The 21751-nt window shown below is 45.3% G+C and overlaps 1 protein-coding gene across 1 annotated transcript; it reads left to right on the top strand.

The window, feature by feature from the left end:
- The first annotated feature begins 1391 nt into the window (after positions 1-1391).
- On the top strand, positions 1392-16005 carry SRP68 (signal recognition particle 68). Its single transcript, XM_026051376.1, has 16 exons — positions 1392-1542; positions 3303-3369; positions 3959-4072; positions 5043-5238; positions 5995-6077; positions 6302-6411; positions 6800-6882; positions 7038-7178; positions 10258-10356; positions 10650-10714; positions 11034-11193; positions 11875-11969; positions 12245-12374; positions 12805-12880; positions 13642-13694; positions 14140-16005. Exons 1-16 carry the CDS (start codon positions 1392-1394, stop codon positions 14365-14367), a joined length of 1851 nt encoding a protein of 616 aa, XP_025907161.1. The 3' UTR covers positions 14368-16005.
- Positions 16006-21751: the final 5746 nt, after the last annotated feature.

The following is a 21751-nucleotide window of genomic DNA, read 5'->3' on the forward strand; positions in this document are numbered from 1 at the left end:
GGACTCATCCATCTTCATGCTAAGGCTGTTCAGAGCTGTAGAGTATTTGCATGTTCCTGCGGTCTCAGGCCAGGCACCTTCTGTTCCCATCTCCCCAGCTCTTGCAGCTTGCTGTATTGTGGAGTCTTCTCCTGTTCCAGGGGGCCTCGCACCTGGAGCAGCTCGCAGGGAGGCTGGGCCTCCCCTCCTGCTGCAATGTGAGGCTGCTGAAACCCGCTGGCTCCTTCCTGAATGCACAGGATCCCCTTGCAGAACTGGGCCGGTTCCCCTCTGTGTGCTCAGACCTCCCTCTTCCCTGCAAAACGTATTCCTCTCTCGGCCTGAGATGGGATCACTTGGCCAGAGATGGAGCTGCTTTGTTCTGAGYGAGGGACGTGGTCTCCAGGAGCATCCCGAAAGCAAAAGGACCCGTAGAGGAGGAGGAGATGAGCTAGATCTGTGCAGGAACGCATGCACGAAGCCAGTACTGGACAGTTTTACCCTCCTGCTTGCAGACTGCAGCAAGGCTTCAGCCGCAAGGAGGCAAGCAGGGTGGCAGAAATGGAGCTTGTGCTCTGCCCCACAGCAGCTCCGGTGTTCGCTGGCACTCGCTGCAAAACACATGTGTTTGCTCGGGGGCTCTGAGCGCACGCGGAGCAGAGAGAGCCTGGGCTGTGCAGAGAGGAGGGACATTGCACTGACACGAGGCAGGTGTGTTAGTGGCCTGGCTCAGGCACTGCCTTGAAACGCAGTCTGACTTAGATTTAAAAAGTTTTAGCAGCAACTGGAGCAAGTGGCTGTTTGTCTATATATTTAGGACAGGAAGTGACACGGTTTTGGCTTTAAACATGGTCTAAGTGTTTAACATGGTTTAAACATGGTCTACGTGACATGGTTTTGGCTGATCGCCAAAGAAGCACCTTTAAGTCTGGTCCACACGTCTGGTAAGGAAGAGCTGGTCTCAACTCTGTCCGTGGGGGGTTGTACCCTCAGAGAAGATGCAGGGAAGCACTTCTGAATGCTGGCGGCGTTTGGGTTAGATGTGGAAGGTTCTGCAAGGTTTAAATGCACCCTCCTAACGGAGCCCCTAAAGCCCAGACTATGAGGCCGAAGGGTGTCTTGGGAACGGGGTAGGGCGGGAAGATGCACTGCAGRGTGCCCGGGGTGCTCTCAGGCTCCTCAGCTCCGCTCGCCGGACTGAGGGTGTCCTGCGTGCTCAGCCCTGAGGAGAGGACGCGGAGCCGGCTCCCCTCGAGGCCCGGAGCCCGCGCCCCGCTCCGCCGCCATGCGGCGCTGCGGGCTCCCCCCTCCCGTGGTGCCCCGCGGCGGGCGCGCCGCCTCGCGCCATGGCGGCTGCGCGCGCCGCGGCTCGCCCGGCCCAGCATGCAGCGCGGCCGCGGCCGGGCCGCAAGATGGCGGCGGAGCGGGCGGGCGGCGGCGGCCGGGGCGGCGCGGGAGGAGGAGGAGGAGGCGGCGGAGGCGGCGGCACCGAGGAGAACAAGGAGAACGAGAGGCCCTCGGCGCCGCGGGACGGCGGCTTCGGCGACAGCCTGGGCCTGGAGAGCATCCTGCCGCGCGGTGGCGGGGGGACGTGGCAGGCCCGGCGCCGCGAGGCGAGGCCGCGTTTCGGCGCCGCGGGGCTCGGGAGAGGCGGGACGGGGCTTTCCCGGGACGTGGGGCGGCTGCGGCGGCTTCGCGCTCCGCCTCCTGACGGACACGCTGCAAGGTGCCCGGCCCGCGCTTAAAATACGTGGTGTAGCCTTGGGGGGGCCGTGTTAGTGCTTGGGGCGCAAAGCAGAGCTGTGGGCACGGCGGTGTGGCCACAGTTTGCACGTCTGAAACTGTAGCATGAGCGGGGATTGTCAGGGATGGGAACGGTGCATGGCACGGGCCCGGTTTGGGCTGCGCCGGAGCCCGGGAGCCGCTCGGGGCAGGCGGGGAGGCCGAGCGCGGCCCGGCTGCGTTTCCAGCACGGCCGCTTCCGCAAGGGCCGGGGCGACAGGCAGACGTGGCGGCCGTGGGGAGGCCGCGGCTACCCGGGACCTGTTGGGAGCTGCCAACAGAGATCACTTTCCTCAGTAACCAGGCAGGCCAAAGGAGTCTGAAAAAAAGAGGACCCGTAGGTATCGAGGACTCCAAGTGCTGCTCCGGCTTTACAATTGATTTGTTTGTTCCACGATTGCAAACTAATTTAGCATAGTAACTTGACGTGGGTTTTTGCAGCTGAAATGGAGACCTCTAGGCGCATTTTCCTCCCCCCCAAAAAAACCTCACCAACAGGAAAACAAACAAATAATTCCCCGCTTTAGCTAAAGATTTTCCGTTTCAAACTTGGGAAGTCTTTCCCCCCTCCTCCCTGTAACTATAGGAGTATTTCATTTCACGATACCATGAAATAGCAATGGAATACCAATTTGGTATTGCTTAGAAGAGAAATTTATAGATGTGAATATAATAGTGTTCAGAGACTTCTTGCTTTTGGTGGAGATGGTCTTTTCCAGAATAAAATTCCTAGCSTCTATCAAACTGAATTGGTAAGGTCTGTCGAGTTTATGAGAATTGAGCTGTTAAGTGAATAAATTGGGTTTAATATACAGAGCAGTCATCAAATATGCTAAGACATGAGTGGATGTGATAGAAATTATGAAGTAAAAGATGATATAGCAAATTGCAGGGCAGTGCTTTCTGCTAGAGAGGACTTGTTGCAGTAAAATCAGTAAAATTGGAACTGTGTTAACATTTGAGCAGAAAGTAAGCGCCTGACAGCTCCTTATACGATGTTTTGAGGTTTCAGAAGGCAGCATTTTATCAGTGAGCCCTGTCAGGAAGGGTGTGCTCGTTCTGCTCCCTTTGCTACCCTGCGAGGTGGGTTGTCTGGGGAGAAAGGTTCCCATGTGGGCCTCAGTTCTGCTGGTGTAACTGTGTCACAAGCTGCTGATGGCCTTTTTGGGAGTGGGGGGACCAGTCATGTAACTAGGACAGTTACATTGCCCTACATCTGGCCTAGATGCTTGTGCTGCTGTCACTTACTCTGCTCCTTACTCACAAAGGAGCTCTACTGACAAGACTGTTCTCTGTAAGAGGACATGCCTGTAGCAGTTCTTTAGTCTTGCCCTTGATGATGGTTGGGTTCYTTTAAACACGTCAATTTTCTCTGCTTTTGGTTTCTGTGAGCCTTTTGGGTGCCTTTACTAAGTATTGTTCCAAGTGCATTTATTTAACGCAGCATGTAAAGTTCATCATTTTCTGGTAGAACGACCTGAAAATCAGCTCTGCTGACCTGAAAAGCAGCTGAAAAAGATCTTTCTTAACTCAAATTGCAGTCCTTCAAATTGTGAAGGAATCCCAACAGCAGCATGGCTTACGGCACGGTGACTTCCAGAGGTACAGGTCAGTGAGCTGCGGGCACGGCGCGGAGGTCTGTCTGTTGTGCAGMTAGTGTGACCTGACATATTCACACCAACTCATTTAAGATATAAACCCCTAGGCAGCAAAAACACTCTTCCAAGTAAATTTCTTATGATAGATTACTTCTTATGAAGTAATACACCTTTTTTTCTTTTTCTCCTTATTGGACAAAATGTGCTGTGACTGTTCAATTTAGGAAGATTAAAAAAAATAGCTCTTGTTTCTCTACTGTTTGTTAACATCTTACTGCTAATCACTGTTTTTTTCCTGAATTATTTTTTCAGTAAACATACATAAGGTAATTGGGCCATAAGCAGAATATCTTCTTCCCTTTTTTTTTTTCTCCAAGATCAATAGCTTTTACCTGTTTTCTTACTTTTTTTTTCACTTCTGTTTGTAATGACTGCTTTGCAAGTTCTGTTTTTTTCTCATATCTCATCTATGTAGATTTTAGTTGTTAAATAGTGTATGTGACAGCTTCTAGGGCTTATCTTTCTCTAATTGCAGAGAGTAGTGTAGAGAAATAAAATTGTCCTTTGGCCAAACTGATTGTCATCTTTCTTTTCCATAGGGGTTATTGCTCCCGCAGGCTAAGACGGCTCCGGAAAACTCTAAACTTCAAGATGGGAAACAGGCACAAGTTCACTGGGAAGAAAGTAACAGAAGAGATTCTTTCAGACAACAGGTGCTGCCACTAAATAGAACCATTTAATAGGTTCATGAATTGCTTCTTCGTTTCCATAATTTATTTCCATGTAGGCATCAGGGGAATACTTTGTGTACCATGTACGCATAAATGTCTCCCTGTAGAGATATGCGTTGTTGGTATTAATAAAAGATCAGAGTTCTGGCTGCACTGTTGGGAGAAGAGAGAATGCCGAGGTCCTGCTTCATCGTTTGAACGTGTGGGAGAAGAGGGAGCAGCAGCTGGTTCCTTCTTCCACTTATCATAGCTATTAAAGTGATTCTTGTCTTAATTAAGATTAGTTAGGTAATAAAAAGGAAATGCTTAGTCGGACCTGCTGCAAGGTAGCCAGCTGAATGCTGATAGCTGAGCTGCTGTAACGAGCAAGGATGTGATTGGAGTTGTCATCTGCTGAAGAAAAATACTGGATTACAAATTTTACTTAGTTCTTTAGCATTTGGCAGAATGCTGGTCAGATGGAGTTCACAGAGAGTCGGTTGAGTCTTAGGATTATTTCCTAGGTTTTAGAAACATGTGTCTGCAGTTTCATATGCTTTACTTGTGGAGTGGAGGATGAAATAAAAGGCAATTCTGTCTTCACCTGCACTATTAAAAAGTTTGATGCATTATAGTATTAACTGTGGGGAAAACAGACTTGTTTGCCTATGCTAACTAATTCAGAACTAAAATCTGTGTYTTTGAAAGTTTTCTGATGTTACAGAATGAAATTAAAGTCTTGTTGACATTTGAGTATTTAAATAATACAGCCTTAGTTACTTGTAACATCTCAATGTTAACACATCAATGCCAGCATTAAGAGCATCTTCATCTATATCTACATCTTTGGCATCTAGAAAGCCAAAGTTTTCTTACCAAAYACTTTGTATCGCATGCTAAGGAACTAGAAGTGATGTGGGAGTAGTTTTTATTGAACATTATCGTGTGTTAGTAACCTTCCTGTGCCCTGCAGGTATTTGCTGTTGATCCTGATGGATGCAGAGAGAGCCTGGAGTTACGCCATGCAGCTTAAACAGGAAGCAAACACGGAGCCTCGCAAACGGTTTCACTTGCTGTCCCGGCTGCGCAAAGCTGTGAAGCACGCCGAGGAGCTGGAGCGCCTGTGCGAAAGCAATCGAGTGGACGCCAAAACAAAGCTGGAAGCTCAGGTAGTCTCTCTTACTTGGACCTTCTTTTGCAGCAAAAACTGAATGAGAAACGGTTTGAATTTTGGCTGAACAACTCATTCTCATCTAGCTGTAGATAAATTCGCTGATTTTTGAACTGGCTAATGACATCCTCTGGGTAGATTGGGTTCGTTGTTGGTGCTGCTGAAATGGCAAAAGTAATCAGTGGCCCCAGCCAGCATTAAAACAGCAGCAAGAATTTGTTTAAGCGTATCAAGCAATCATTCTTGTTTTAAAAAGCAATAGGTTTTATTAAAGAGGGAATWAAGAATTGGGATAGAGCGAAATAAYGCAGCACAGCCTAGAAAACTAGGCTTATCTATGAAGAACAGATATTTTACTCGTTTAATATGCTGATGTAGCTAATTGGAACACAAGCTTTGTGACAGACAGCAGTTTTGTTGTGACACCAGCCTCTGTGAACAGAGGCTACAGTGTTAATGGAAGAGTAAAACTTTCATTTTATTATTTCTTGTTGAAGGGGAGAGGGGAAAAAAAAAAAAGACAAACTTTTTACTATCAGTGGACCATACTGATGATTCCTTCTCGTTGGAAATGTAGAAATGTTGYTTAAAATAGTCAGCTAAAGCCAGATTGTTTTCAGTGAGCAGTCCAAACAGAAAGGTTGAGTTTAATCACACCCCCTAGATGTCACAGCAGCTTTAATGAAAAAAAATTACACAAACTAGGCAGTCGATCCTGCAGAGATGAACTTGTTTGCCTTTGCTGTGTGTGCAGGCATACATGGCTTACCTCACAGGAATGCTTCGTTTCGAACATCAGGAGTGGAAGGCAGCCATGGAGGCTTTCAACAAGTGCAAGTGAGTACCCTCACATAAATTTCATTTAGTAAGGAGAATTAGATCCGTCTAGTGAGTAATATGTGCTGTATGTCTAATAACTCTGTTATTTGACTAACTGTACCAAATGGGCAGCGTCACTGAAGAAATAGTATACTCCAAAGTACAGACAGAACAGCTTCCTTTAAGTTGGCGTCTTATAAAACCACATATGCTGCAGTATTCTTCTATATCCTTTACTGTAGGACCATATATGAGAAGCTGGCCAATGCTTTCACAGAGGAACAAGCTGTGCTGTATAACCAGCGTGTGGAAGAGATCTCTCCTAACATTCGTTACTGTGCCTACAATATTGGTAAGGAAAGYGGGGTGCCTCATCTCCAGCAAAAAGCTGTGTTTGCTCATAGGAAAAAATGCCAACTTGATGGTTGAATCCTGGTGTGAAGTGATGTTGGAGYGAGTCTTTAGTGGTACTTTGTGTAAATATGATGTATTTTATGTCAGTTTAGCAGTGAAGAAATTACATGGTGCAACACTGCATTTTTTTTTTTAATAAAATGACTATCTGTTTGTGGTTACTGTGCTTATAAATTCAAAAAGGAATTCAAAATATTGTAAATTCAAAAAGGCAGTTTCATGCCACTTGCCTCCCAGATCTCTAGTATAAAATCTGTGGATTAGTTTTTATGTATCAAAATCATTATTGAGTGGAAATGGAATTTAGGTTTGTTATTTATTTTCAGGTGATCAGTCTGCTATCAATGAGTTGATGCAGATGAGACTGAGGTCTGGTGGCACAGAAGGTCTTCTTGCAGAAAAACTGGAGGTAACTTATTGAATGTTTCAGTTTGAAGTGTGAAAATATTATTTTCGTGATCGTAGCCCTATTAAAAAAAAAAAAGTAAAATCTAATGTGAGCTTAAAAGATCCAGTTTCAGAATGTTTAATTTCAGACTCATAATTTCAGTTCATTGTCTGCAGGCGCTGATTACCCAAACTCGAGCAAAGCAGGCAGCTACCATGAGCGAGGTGGAGTGGAGAGGAAGAACTGTCCCTGTGAAGATAGACAAAGTGAGGATCTTCTTGTTGGGGCTGGCTGACAACGAAGCAGCTATCGCTCAGGTAACCTGGGAGCAGTCTCCAATGCTCTAATAATCCTCTTTCTTTTGGTGTGTAGATAAATGCATGATAGCAGACCAAATGGTTTTAAATAATCTTTTCTCAAACTTGGGATCCAGAGGCTAAAAGGAGAAGTGGGAATATTGGCTGTAACTCGAAGCTTGAGTGGTGCTTGAGATGCTCCCACAATTTACCAACGTGTAAACGTGTTCTGCTAAACCACTGGGTGTTGTTCCTCCCTTGAACACCCCATTCTACCTAAAAGTGCCAAGCTTCAGTGGCAGAGTGATAGTTATTATTTGTAATTTTTGCTWCAAATTGATGAACAATTCAAAGATTAACTGCTTTTGAATGATTTTTGTATCTTATTTTTGCATCCTTAAGTATCTCCCTCAAACGCTTCAACTTCAGAGCAACCAAAAGAAAAGGATTTATATTGCTTATACTTTTTCCACAGTGGAAAGAAGTTTTGCCAGATGAAGCAGCTGCCGTGAGTTTTGTAGCAGTCTTCTGTTGACTTATGCAGAACTKCAAAAGCAGGAAGATGATTGCTAAATGTCAGAAGCTAAATTCATCTCAAATGTAAAGGACAGCTCTGAAATGCTTGCAGTGGGCACACACAATACATGTCATGGAATTGCATTGCAGCCAGCATTTTCATAGGGCACTTTTGCTTTGGAAATGGAGCCCACGTAGTGTCTTTTCCTTCCCAGTGGCTGTGTACAGAGTCTTTGCTGTCTAAAAAGGCAGTTAAAGGGTCTTTATTACACTGCTGCCACCAAAGGCAGCTTCAAAAGCTGTTTATCACTAGGAAGAAGATAAATACCAATAAATATCAATTTAAAGGATGCCATTTWCCTTCATAGGGTTGTAATATTAAATGGGCAAGAGCTGAAATAGTGTTAAGTCAGCCTAAGTAGAATATATCTGAGTGGAAATGTTAATGGTACCGGTCTTATCAAAAATGGTAGGTTGCCGATTTTTTTTTTAATGTTTTATTCCTTTAAATAAGGAGTGATGTAGGTAGTACGATAGTATGACCAGCAGGTGGAAGTGCAGCTTAGAGTTCAGTGTTCCCTCATTTCATTTCATTTCCTTCCTGCAAGGCTAACACTTGGGCTTTTCAATTTAGTTACCCTCCTTGTTCTACAAGGCAGTGGCATTAAAAACGATCTGAATTTGTTTCCATCTTGCTTTCTGCTTCTTAGTTCTGATTAAACAGAGAATTTATTTGGCACTAGATCCGAACTAGTAATGATGAGACTCAGATGATGTGACAAATTTTAAATTATTTATGTGAACCCTCTGGAAGGTTTGAATTTAGAATGTGACTTGAGGGGCCRTGTTGACTTTATCTAGGTAAAAGTGAGAATGTTAAAGTGGCAAAACCATGCTCGTATTTGATATTTCCTCAAGAATTCTGTGACCATCTGTAGTAATTAGGACTGTACCAAAACTGAGTTGTAATAACTTCCAGAAACGATACAGCCTTCCAGAACAAAGGAAAACAAAATAAAAAGAAATGATCACTCTACTTTCTGTAGTAGGTTTGGGAGTAAGTTTTGATTTCAGGTCCCTTGGTAGCTCTGAGAGCAAACCTGAAGTGTTCTCTCAGTACACTCTATCCACATTATCACTAGCTGTAGCAYTTGTATTTCTGTTTTATGATCTGGTATCAGAATCAAGAACAGATCAGAATCAGAACAAATGTGTATTTACACCCAGAGAATCAGTTTAACCTTAGGAGTTCTTGCTTAGAAAGGAAGGCCTTTGTTTTATTGCGTGGCCCAGCCCTTTCTCTCTGCCTGACTGATGATCTGGTTATGTCTGTTTTCATTTTTGTGCATACAGAGAAATTGCTGTGCTCCTCTGGGTGAGGCTGAGAATGTTGCCAGACTCGTCTCTGGTTATTCTCAGCAGTCAGTCCCACCTTAAAAATACTTGCAGCAAATCTCAAAAAAAAAAAAAAAACCTTCATCTTGGGTCAAGATACCGAAGGCTTTATGAGGGAGTAAAAATAACATTCCTTAATTTAGAAAAAATAAAAAAAATAGAGGCTTTGTAGAGAAATGCTCAGCAGCTTTTTACAGACATTCCAGCTCCTAGAGGAAGAGATTGCAGAGCTCTAGTTTTCTACGGTTTTTCACTGGTCTGGGAAACTGCAAGTTAGTTGCAGCAAATGTTCATCCCATGTTGTTCTAAAATATGGAAGTCAAATGACACAAGGCTCCAGATTAACCCCTCCTTCATTTGGTAAGGTTGGGATCTGTTTCTGCGTGGTTTTCTCTTGCAGAATCAGTAAGAGCGTTATGATTGCTGCTTGGTTACTTAGTCAGCTGAATTGAGAGTGGAGTTTGATTTTGGGTGCATTGTTTAATTAGATGCATGACAGACCAGTACATTAGGCAAAGAGCAGGCTTCAGCTTGTTTTTAAAAGGTGTTTTCAAACTTTGCTACAGGGGCAGAAGGCCAAAAACTGCTTAATTTTTTGATGAAACTTGTGATGACAGCAGAAACTACTCAACTCCTGCAGCTGAAATGCAGGTTTACTTTWAAAAAAAATGCTTAGGACAAACAAATTATTGCGACTGTGAGCATTACTAGAATGGGAGTGTAGAATCGATAATCATCTAGATGTTCYGACCACACTAGACATGTTAAATTGATATAACACAAGCTTCTGCACTGGTAGTTTGCCAGGTCAGTAACGCTGAGCTCTTCCTCTCTTGTGGCCTTCCCACAGTGTGCTCCGACCTCGGCTCTCTCTGAGCAATGTGGGTGCCCTCGTGGAAAGGAAAGGAGTAGCTAAGAAGGTAGTGAGGGCATCAATGAGATGAGAGCAGCCTGTGTTAGTTCCTCAGTGCTGCTGCAATTTGAGTGCTGAGCAGATTCTCTGCAATTTGTGACAATTTGCCTCCTAGAATGTGTGGCAAAAAGGTGCAAGTTGGAGTTCTAGTTACCCATAGACCTTAAGGCARTAAACCAATTTCTCTCCAGGTCATCTCCTCTGTTAATCCTTGCATTGTGGGATGCAAAATACTAAAATATCTAATAGGTGTTTTTGACTTTCCTTTGCTCTTAGGCAGAAAACGAGGAAACAAAGGAACGTTTATTTGAATCTCTACTCAGTGAGTGTAGGGATGCCATTCAGGCTGTTCGGGAAGATCTGAAACCAGACCAGGTAAGTATCAATCGTCAGTATTTCTCCTTTCAATAGCACARTGTCTCTTTGGGACTACTTTTTTGTTGTTAAACTCAGTTAACAGTAGAAACATGATTAAAAATCCCCTGGCGTTGATCATCATTATTTGATTCTCTTCAGAATTGGAATGGGTGAATAACTGTGTAGAAGCCCTCAACCTTTTATTGAGAAACTCGATTCTGGTTCTATTCAAACTTTGCATTTTTTGTTGTTTTCTTCCCTCAGCTGCTAGTCTAAGTAAATTGCATGTTTATTTTGTCCAATTTTTGCAGAAGCAGCGGGAGCATTCTTTGGAAATGGATTCTGGGAAGGTGTCCAACATCCAGTACTTACACAGGTAATGAGCAAACACAGCTGCCTTTACTTGCATGTAGAAACTATGCTCTTCTGTTAGGTTCAGTCACCTTACAGTGTGTAGAGTTTTGTTTTTCTGTTTGTGTGTTTTTGTGCTGGGCCTCTCAGCTCTCAAAGAACAACTGCGCAGATAAGCATCTGATTCGTACAGCTTAAAACATTTTGCTTGAGATTAGGTTGGTTTTTCAAATCTTTTTCTTTTTCCCGTATAATAAAGTCAGCTTGGCCAGGAGGGAGGGTTCTGTCAGAGCGAAGAGTAATATCTGAGTAGTTCTGACAGTCTGTTAATGGTATCTTTTTAGTTACTTGACTTATATCAAGCTGTCGACTGCCATCAAGCGCAACGAGAGCATGGCGAAGTCCCTGCAGAAGGCCCTCCTGCAGCAGCAGCGGTCAGAAGAGGATGGCAAGCGCACACCACGGCCTCAGGACCTCATTCGTCTTTATGATATCATCTTGCAGGTAGTGCTAGGGAAAGCAAGTCTAGTTCTTTCTGACTGGGAAACTTCAGTGTGAAAAGGTATCCAGTAAAATACTGGAGATTAACTGAGTGTGAGTTTTGAAGAGCAACCTGATAACCACAGTAGCCCTATGGAAGGTGTCTGACATCTATGTAGAGCATGAGAGAATGCATTTAGTTGTGAGCAGAAGACATTGCTAGGACTAGTAACCTTGATTTTATACCATACCGTGTTTTTATTCCTGACACTTCTCTACAGCATCCCAGTAGCTGCCATGATTTCTCCTGCCAGTGAAAATGGCAGCTAAAAGTACTTTAAATGCATTCTTCTTTATAAGCAGTTTCTCAAATTCTCACATAAATGTTAAATGAACGGTGGGAACTGTGGCTGGAGTAGTTGTGAATGGGAAAGGAAGTGTCTTATGAAGGAATTAATTCATATGAAATCCAGGGAGTCTTTGTCTCATTGCCTGTTTGTCAGGAAATCTAGCCTGGGGCAAACTTGTACAAGTTTCCATGAGTGTTCTTCACAAGGTTAGCGTACTGACAATTAGAAAACTGGCAGCCACCTCCATGGGAGTCTGCTATTGCCCGTTAAAAGGGGCAGCTTTCTCTTATTTCATCAGATTCCAGAGGAAATCAAAGCTTTCCTGAATTCATCTCTCTGACTCTATTTTGCACAGAACCTTGTGGAACTGACACAGCTTCCTGGCCTAGAAGAGGACAAGAACTTCCAAAAAGAGATTGGACTGAAGACACTAGTATACAAGGCTTACAGGTAACTGAGAAGAGCCAGGTTGTGCTTAGCAGGCATTAGGTCTTCAAAGGTTATTAGCCCTCAGCTGTAGGTGCTGTGCAGACCTTAAATGCAGTTTCCTTTGTCCTTCTGTGAGATGGAGGGGARTGTTAAGGGGACACTGGCCAGTGCTGCTTACTGTCTCCCATTACCAGTGTTTAAATTCACAAAGGTGTGAGCAAAGAATGTAGATGAATCAAAGAATATGAATCCAACTGAGTCAAAGAATCTGGATGATCAACTGTTTCCTGCTGCAGGTGTTTCTTCATTGCGCAGTCCTATGTCCTGGTGAAGAAATGGAGTGAAGCCCTTGTTCTATATGAGAGGGTGCTGAAATATGCTGGTCAAGTTCAGTCAGAAGCTGGAGCTTATAAGAGCAGCTTGAAGGTAGGAACTGAGCCATTCATGTAGAGCTGTAATCAATGAAGAAGCTCTTGAGATAGTATTTATTGGCAGTTAGATACCAAAACATTACAATTCAAGTTGGATATTTAAGTGGCAAGAAGAGTAAAACAAGTGCGACTTTTTGTTATTTTTATACTACAGACTTCTCTAATGATTTGCAAATGCTTCAGCTGACCTCTTGCTTTGCCGGAGAGGCAGRCTTGTTGTAACAATGCTAGAATACATTTCTGTGTTTCTCATGTGTGTTTTATGTCATATTGTATCTGTGGTGCCTGAGGGATGATAGCATAGATTTGCTTCTATAGAAGGCTTGCTGGCACTTGGTCCTTATTCTGTCAGATTTTAACTTTGCCCCAACTCTTAAAAATCTGGCACCWTTTAAGTTCCCAAATAATTGCTTTTAATACTTTAGGACCTGCCTGATGTTCAGGATCTGATCACTCAAGTCAATGCAGAGAAATACTCCTTGCAAGCAGCAGCTATATTAGGTAAGTTGCACAATCGTACAAGACTTGCTTGCGTAACGTCACTCCAGCTATTACATTTCATTTCTGAAATGCCAGATATTTTTTCCACGTTACTTTGATCTATGTAGGCTATAGAAAACGGCCTTTTCTAGCTGTGTGTATTGCAGATAGGAAACCACAGACTAACTACTTTGCATCTCATTCCCTGGCCAGAGATAGGAAAGYTCTTTATGAGAACTTGCACCTGTTTTGGTAACCTGCACAGAATATCCTGGTCAGTGTTTAATTTTTTTGCTGCAGACAGATTGGAGTCAGTTTTCAGTAACAGCCCCCAATGTTCTTACTCATCTCAGTTTTCTGTTAACCAGAGGAAGTAAAGAGAAGGAGGAGAGCAGTAACGCCCTGCTCTCTGAGCATATGAACCAGGTTAGGATTTGAAGGGAGTGGATGATCCTTGTCATGTTCTGGGCTACTGGCTTTGTGCTGCCTGCTGCTGGAAACGCAGGAGAAAGAAGGGACTATTTTGTCTTTTATTGCTTTGACGTACCTACTGTGCTTGTGTCTTTTTGCCATCTGCTTTGTGTGTAACTCCAAACCCATGCTTCTCGCACAGTTGTGTTAGGCTGGAGAGCTGTGATGGTTATAAACTAAATCTGTTAGTCTAGAAAATGAATTGCTTCTGCTGAAAATGTCTTCCRTGTCCCTGGAAGCAAGACTAAACTCTCTTAGTTTACATAGGGCTCTAGTCTGTTATTCTTACTACCTTTTCCTTAATTTTGCAGATGCAAACGATACTCATGAGACTGAGTCTCCATCTCAGGTCAAGGATGGCAAGGTAAGAGCCGAGAGCACAGATGCTTCTTGATTATTAGTAGTGTTCTTGGGTGACAATTTAAAAACAATATTAACTGCTTCTTGCAGCTAGGCTAGGCTGTTAGGAGTTCTGTTACAACTAGTGTTTTCAAGGTTTTAATAGGCGGCTTTTTCCCTTACCACAAATCCTGAAGGTCGCTGGGAGGGTGGGACCTCTCAGGTAGGGATTGGACTACCTCTTGCAGCTTGTGGTGTGGAATCATCATTTTTTAGCTTTCTCCCTGTATTTGGGAAGACTTTCCAGAGAATCTGTTTGACAGTAGAGAACTGTTCTCAAAGACCCAATACATCACACGCAAGAGCATCAGATTACTTGCTCAGTGCCACTTGTTCCTCTTCCCTGCTTGGCCCTGTCAGGTGTTATATGACACATGCTTAATTTGTGTTTCTGTGTTCATGTCTTTCAGCCACTCTCTGAACGGTTTGACACTTTCTGCCTGGACCCTTCTCTTGTCAGCAAGCAAGTCAACCTGGTGCATTTTCCTCCGGGGTTCCAGCCCATTCCTTGCAAACCCTTGTTCTTTGACCTGGCCCTTAACCATGTTGCTTTCCCACCTCTGGAGGACAAGGTGGAGCAAAAGGCCAAGAGTGGTCTTACAGGATATATCAAGGGCATCTTTGGATTCAAAAGTTAACCAGGACCCCTCTGAGGAACGGAGGTTTTATTCTGTATTGAAGGAAAAGCTCCAAGAGGTTCTAGGACATAAATATCTGCAGCTGAAACTGGCAGAGGGAGGTTTTACCATCTTCTTCCCTATGTTCTGTGTATGTGTCTGTGCACTTGCATTCTCTCCCAGTGTATTAGAGGCAAACAATTTATTCAGGTACATAAGTACACTATAAATCTCTGAAAATATCAGGAACACAGAGAAATTCCATTCTGTTTGGAGAATTTAGAGCTCACTTTGTGACCAGTGGCTTGTTCAGGGCCAGTACACATATACTTACTGTGGACCAGGGCACAGGCATATCTTTATATCTGTTTTTCTTTTCTTTTCCTTTTCTTTTCTCTCCACTGTTATTTCACATTATAATTTGGTAACTTGATCTTGAAACCTTCTGGGTGTGGTAGGGAAGCAAGGACAAAGGTAGGTGCAAAACTAAAACAGCAAGATGAGGCTGCCATCACGATGGGCATGAAACAATTGCCAAGGGGGCTAACTTGTCCTTTCCTTTTGATTTCCACTTCCCATTGAGAAGTATATATAGTTATGTAAAGAGAAGTCTCTTTTTAAAAAATACAGCATTTGGAATTGACAAAGTAGAACCTCTTTCCTTATCAATAAGGATAAAAAGTACCTTATCAGATGCTAATGATTATCCCAGCCGTGGTGGAATATTGCCTGAATTTGTATTCTGGGTCAATAGAATCCGTTTTCATTGATTTCTTGTTGTTAAATGCCTAAGTACAGTATAGAACCCATTCCTACAAAGCTTTTTCTGGGAAACTTAACTATTCGTGGATGGCATTAGGAATAGCTACTTGCTCTTTATGGGAAGCTGGGTCTCTCAATGTTTATTTTGTCTCTGATCTAAACCTTACCTGAAAACAAGATGATCTTTTTCTGCAGTTTGTTGTTTTTTCCTCATTGTCAGCAGATATACCTGAAATGAGAAATCAGCAACAGGAGATCAGTAGGTTCTTGAGTGATAAACTGTCACACGAGCCAGCATTTTTATAAAGAGCCCAGGTGCTATAGTGATAGGCACTTTCAAAATCCAGCTAATTACATAATGGTGTTCACTAAGCAGGAAAGACGACAGCATGTGGGCAAAACTGTTCCTAAATAAAATATTTGGAAGTTTCCACAGCCATGTTTGGGTTTTTACTCAGTCTGCTGTAACTGGAAGTTAAAACATCAGTTACTTCTAACTGCTTTTTAAGTCCTGTTCAGTGGTTGTCTTAACTTCATATTATTTTATGCATTGTGGCCAGTAGGGGTCGAAATGGAAGAAATATTCTGAATGACTGGATTGTTGTGGGAATTTTCCATGTGAGGCCCGTGTGTTATGGGGGGGAAATTAGCAATTCCCTTGATTTCATCCCAGGATAAATGTTTGCTTTTCTTTTTCCATGTTGGTCTGATTTCTGACCAAAAACACAAATCAGCTCTAAGGAGGATCTGGGCTCAGAAAGAGGTAAGAGAAGGAGGAAGAACTTCTTGGCAGTGTTTAATATTTCCCTCTGGGTCCCAAGGGCTTTTACAAGAGAAATAGGAAATTATAACCTGAAAGAAATATCGACTATTTATAAATCTGGTGCTGATTTCTAGCAGACATCATCTGGGATGACAGATGAATCTGTTTACTGGAAAGTCTGTTACTTTTTAGATATAATTGAGAGGTCATGCCCTACCAGTCCGAAGCATCGTGGTACCTAAAAACTACAGTTCTAGTTCTCTGGCTAGAACTTCTTTATCCTTCTCTCTTATATCGAATTATTTTGAGTACTGTTCTTGTGTTTGGTTGGTAAATCAAACTTCTTTCTTCTCTCCTGCCACCAATCTGTGTGGTGTCTGGCCTCATTCCAGGGAAACTTGTATCGTAGCCACTTCCTAGTGAGTTGCTGTTACAAAAAGCTAGGAGCATTTGGCCGCTGTGTTAAACATCTTTTGGCAGATAACTAGTTAATTAGAGATAGATAAGAAGCCTGAAAACAATAAAGTCTTATTTCTGACCCCTGAGGCATGTAGTTTATGTTGAGCATGGAGGGTGCTGAGCACTTCTGCAACCTGAGCGTTCCGATGATCAGTGCCATGCAGTCTGGGACTGCTCAAGCCGTGGAGGAGGATCACTGTGTTTTGGAGGACCCACTTCTTCCCGAAGGCTCAGGTTCAGGCATCGATCTGAGAGGTAACTTGTTTTGCTGTAATGTTATAATAGACCAAGATTTATAATTAATGTTATGACTCGAGTMATGAGGAAGGTGCTGATAAGGCACTGGGAGGAAAGAATCAACACTAAGAAAAATATATATTGTTATTCATGTAACCTGTATGATGAAAACCAGACTCGTAAAGTGTATCGAGGGTCATACTCCTGCAGTGGAGCCTGGAATTGCAAAGGTAAGGCCTGCAGTATGGTTGTAAGGGAATAGCCTTGGCATGTTGTGACTGAAATGCCTGATGTAACATACGGACGCTAGATAACCTGGGCTGGATTCAGCTCAAGAGCTGGATAGTGGCCTGGCCTGGGAGTTTCTAAATAACACTTTTTTTTTTTTAATAAAAGAATCAGTATCTTAAGTGGAAGCTGTTGGGTTACTGGAGGAAATCCTCAATGCTGTTTAAGGCAGGATGATTTAGGTGGAAAGAATGCAAGGTGAGTACTGACAGTAAATTCTTTGTGGCTAACTTAGCTGATGGACTTGTTGCAAGTTCAGTTGGTAGCTTGTGTGAGGCATACGTGCTAGTGAAGGGCTGCAGTCCCTTGGATTAAGTGTAGCAAACCCGGGTACAGGAGCAGCAAGTAGAACTGGTTCCTGGGAAAAGATGGACCTGCTGAGAGGCGTTAGTACTCCCATGTATCTCTTGCTAATGCTTCCTTACTCCTGCAAGCACAAATAGTCCTGTGTTCARCTCGAGGAGGAGCTGGAAGTTGCTTGAAGTAGCTTTCTTGAAGTGATGACTTGTGATCTTGATCCTGTGTGGCCATTCCTGTGTTAATTGAGGCTTGCGTTGCTGTTCTCCGGCATGAGAGCAGCTGAAGGTAGGTCTGCCTAGCAAAAAACTGCTTCTGTATGAGCTTTGGCCCTTGGCTTTCAGCACCAGCAGATGTTAAGTGTAAATGTGACTGTATGCAGAGAACACTGCCAGTTCTGCCATCTGTATCTGTGTGAGTCTGGGTGCTCCCAAGCTGGATGCCTTCACTTTGAGGAGCCAGAAGATTGAAGATTGTCCTTGGAGCATGCATGTAAGGGGGTAGGGATGCAATTACAGGACCTGTTTGAGGGAGGAGAAGGCTCTTTGTGCAGTTTCCCCAGCTGGGTCACATTCCCCTTGGCCCCGGCAGCTGAAGGGTTTGAWTGGCCTGGCACCGCTCTGGCATTCTGCCCTGTGGTGGGTGAGATGCTGCAGCCAGGCAAGGCGGGCGCGCTTGCGGAAGCAGCGCTGGGCTCGTGCCTCCCAGACCCACCCAAGGCGCGTGGAGGGCGGCCGGGCTTGTGAAACAGCCTCTCCCTCCGGGCGAGGTGTGCTTGGCTCRAGTGAGCTTCCACCCGCAGCACGAACTGCAGAGCTGGTGCTCGCTTTGCAGCCACGTCCCTTGCCCAAGTGGCTGTCACTTCAGCTCTGGTGTCAGAGCCACGGGGCCCTTGCCCCAGAACCAGAATAGTTGGCACGGTCGGACAGGTTGTTCTTCCCTCCCCGCCTGCCTGCTGCAGAGTAGACAGTGGGTGCTCAGCTCCGTGTTTGGCTACAGCACCAAGCCACGYGTGCGAAGGGAGGCTGCTCCCGCTCCCCGTCCTCCCAGGGCAGCACAACTGGCCTGGGCTGAAACCTCCCCGCCTAAAGAGCAGCCACTTGGTGGTGGCGGAGGCTTGAAGCTGCTTTCAGAGGGCAGTTTGCGTGTCTGTTGGGTGCACGTGGCCTTGGGTGTTGCTTTCATGTGCTCTGGTTCCACTGAGTTCACATGTGGACCCAGGTAGGTGTCTGGGGTCCATCRTGCTGCGATGATGGTGAGCTCTCCCACTGCTGTGGAGGTCGCATGGTTAAAATCTGCCCGACAAGAACAGTCCTTTTGTCCTTCCTTCCCGCACCAGGCTGGCAGCCTGTGCTCTCCAGGCACAGACCTGAGATGCAGCAGCTTGCCCAAGGCTGAAATGTTGTGAATTGGAATTGACACCTCTCATTCCCAGCTCCGTGGTCAGTCCAGCGATAGATGTGCTCCTTGTGGTGCCCAAATGACTAAAGAGCAGCTTCAAAGCCTCTGGATTGCGTTCAGTGATTAGGTTTTTTCCACAGAAGCCAGGGGAGCTTCTAATTTTCTCAGAGCATCAAATTAACTTGGGGCAGGGGAAGTCTGACTGCTCGGAATTAGTCCTGGCAGACAGATTCATCCCATCCTGCTCTCAACCCAGGACACAAACACCCCCCCACCCCCATTGCATGGGGGAGCAGGAGCTCAAAAATGGAGCTCTGCAGCAAATCTGGGGTTTGTGCAATAGGAAAAGCAGTTGGGCTTGTGGACTGGAAGATGCTGTGTGTGGTTTTGGGGGTTGGAGTTCTGGTAGAACAGAGTTTGGCCTCTCTTTAGACCTTGTGCTGCAAGTGGAGTCTATGGATGAGCTTCCTCATGAGCCATGAAAGAAATCTCCCCTAAAATGTCCAGGTCTTCCCCTTGATTTCAGGGGTGAAGGCTGTGTTTTTGCAGAGGAGTTTTTGGTCCCATAGCTTGATTACTTCTTAGGATCAGCTTTGCTCATCCAGAATGCTTCTTGTTGAGGGCAAATCCAGTCCCTGTGTTTGTGACGCTGCTCATTGCAGCAGAGTCACTGGATCATAAAGCAAAACTTGGAGGCTGCATTCTGCAAGTTATAAACAACTTCTCCAGACAAAGTGTCTTGAGAATTGGCTATTAGTGAACTTAGCACTATTATAGCCTTGCTAGTCCTTTGGGGAAAGGAAATCTGGGCTAAAGCACTAGCTGCTGTAGGGAAGTACAGTAATGTCCTGCTAAACTAGCCCTAGGGCTTGAACTCAGAACAAACTGAGGGTTGCTGCAATGAGCACGGAGCCTGTGGAGTGGGAAGCAGGTAGGTCCTTTTGATGTCTGAAGGGTCTGGAGATGAGTGGCCCGTAAAAGCCCAGGGACCGATCTGCTAATAAGCAGGTGAAATGGCTGGGTGCAGACGCTCTCTGTATTTAGAGAGATGCAGGGGAGCAGGATTTGGATTTTCCACTCCTTTGAGAGCTCAGGAGGAAGAGGAGCAGTCAGGCTCTTGCCCCTGGCCCTCCATGGCCTCCTGCTCTTGAGCTTCTTGCTCAGACTGCAGCACAGTTTGGGAAGGAGCAGTGAAGCTTTCTAATGACCTTGGTCCCCAAGGAGAAGGACATGGATCTCGGTCCTTTCTGAGGCCCTTTCCTTTTGTCATCTTTCTAAAGAAGATGAGTGCAGGTGCCACCATGAGCATGCCTAGGACTGCAGGTTCACTCCGGGTGCAGCATTGCAGCTGGGCCCTGGGGCCGTGTGCCCAGTCCTGGCCAGGCTGCCAGCCCTAGGCTGGGTCACCTGCGCTTTGCTGACAGCAGCATCAGCCCTGGGGCTGCTGCCACCACTCAGCTGACCACCTATTGAACGTAAAGAGCAGCAGCTGTTAAAGTGAGTTTTAGGTTGAAGAAAAACAAGTGTTCTGTTTTCTCAACTCTAAAATTTTGATTTGGCTTGAGTGAAAATTGCTGTGCAATGAGGATAAAGGGCTGGGGAAAGAGATTACAAGGCGGTGCTCTCCCCGGATCTGCCAGGGCAGAGAAGGCTGCTTGTGGTGCATTGGGCCAGGCCCCTCTGATAGTCCGCAGGAAGGTCTGTGGGGCTCGTAATTCACATACCCAGGGTGCAGAACAGTCCCTGGAGAAGAGCAGGAAGGGTTCCCTCTAACTGCAGCTCTGCTGTTGGCTCTGATGGTGAAGACTGCCCTTTRCTGCAAGCCTTGGCACGACATCTCTAGACACGTTGTTGCTGCTTCTGCAGTCCAGCCTGTTGGAGTCGGCAGAGATTTGTCCTCAAGAGGAGGAGCATGAGGCTGGCCAGAGCTCCCCATCCTCCTAAAGACCCTCCTCAAAACGACCCAGCTGCCCCTGGCGCTGCAGTAGTGTCCATGCTCTCTCGTGCTGAAAGGAGGAAACTTATCCGCAGTGGACAAAGCAGTTGATCTGCTGTCATCTCTGTGTTGCTGTTGGCCCAGACTGGGAGCCCTGACATCAGGATTTTTGGTATCTCTGCAGTTCTTGTTTCTGACCAGAAGTCCTTTTCCAACAGCAATCATTGGTGCCCTGTTACGGAACTTGAACAGTAAGTCTTGGGGTGAAGAAAAGTACAGAGAAGGTGAGTATGTTTTCATCCAAAGATGTGGCAGATGGTCTTCCTGGTTAGTAGTAAATCATTTATGGGTGCATTAAGCCTATATTTCCTTTCTGAAAACTTAATAGAGGTCTGGCTGATGATGAGAACAGTCCATCCTCTGAGCTCCTCCTTTGGCCATATCTATAAAAGTCTAGACCAGGGTTTCTTGAGATCTTACTTCCTTGAAATGTTATCTGCTCACCAAGATCCCCTAAGCAGCTGTGCCTGGTATCTGTCCCTGGAGGCAACCTACTTGCTTGTGTAAGCGGCAGGAAGCATCTGGTTATGTGATTGAAGAGCTAGACATCTATGCCTTAGCACATCTCCTTGCTGATGGGATGAATCTCCAACGCCTGTTCTGGAAAGTAAATACAATGATTAGATGTGATTTCTTATACCACCCGCTGTTGCTCCCTGAAATTGCTAAACCAGCCAGCCCCAAGGTCTGTATCTCCAGAAGGTCTGCATCTTCCTGCGGGGAGTCGCAGCCTGCTTGAACAAGCCATAACTTCCTACAGGATCAGCTACTTAGTTCAGCAGCAACATTTCAAGGCTCATTAATGTGGAATGATATCAAGGCTACATGTCTTGACCCAGCTTCCCATGGATGATCTTGCCTGGACCAGGCAGCTCTACCAGCCCTGTCATACAGGGCCTTCTGTCCCTGTTGTGGTTGCAGAAGGGTGGTTGGGTTGGAAATGTTGCTGAAGTGTCATGGGAAACCCATTGCCTGGAATGAAAGATGGCCGGGAGTGGTGAGACTGCGGATCATGCTGTTGTGGAGGAGGTTCTTGGAGACGTGCTTAGGCTCCCAGCCTCAGAGGCCCAAGTCTGTATTGAGCGGAGACACTCCTGCCCAGGATTCCTGGGCTCGGGTCCAAGTGCAAGGCACAGCTGTGTGGGGGTTGGACCAGTTGAACTGGTCTCCATAGGTTGCTTGCTCTTTCTTGCACGGACTTG

Source organism: Nothoprocta perdicaria, unplaced genomic scaffold (assembly GCF_003342845.1).
Source record: "Nothoprocta perdicaria isolate Ctin4 unplaced genomic scaffold, notPer1 scaffold_75, whole genome shotgun sequence".
Lineage (NCBI taxonomy): Eukaryota > Metazoa > Chordata > Aves > Tinamiformes > Tinamidae > Nothoprocta > Nothoprocta perdicaria.

Coding starts and splice junctions, on each gene's coding strand:
- SRP68 (XM_026051376.1), top strand. CDS start 1,392: ATGGCGGCGGAGCGGGCGGGCGGCGGCGGCCGGGGCGGCGCGGGAGGA. Junction 3,370..3,958: donor GGTGACTTCCAGAGGTACAG/GTCAGTGAGCTG, acceptor TCTTTTCCATAG/GGGTTATTGCTCCCGCAGGC. Junction 11,970..12,244: donor CTAGTATACAAGGCTTACAG/GTAACTGAGAAG, acceptor TTCCTGCTGCAG/GTGTTTCTTCATTGCGCAGT.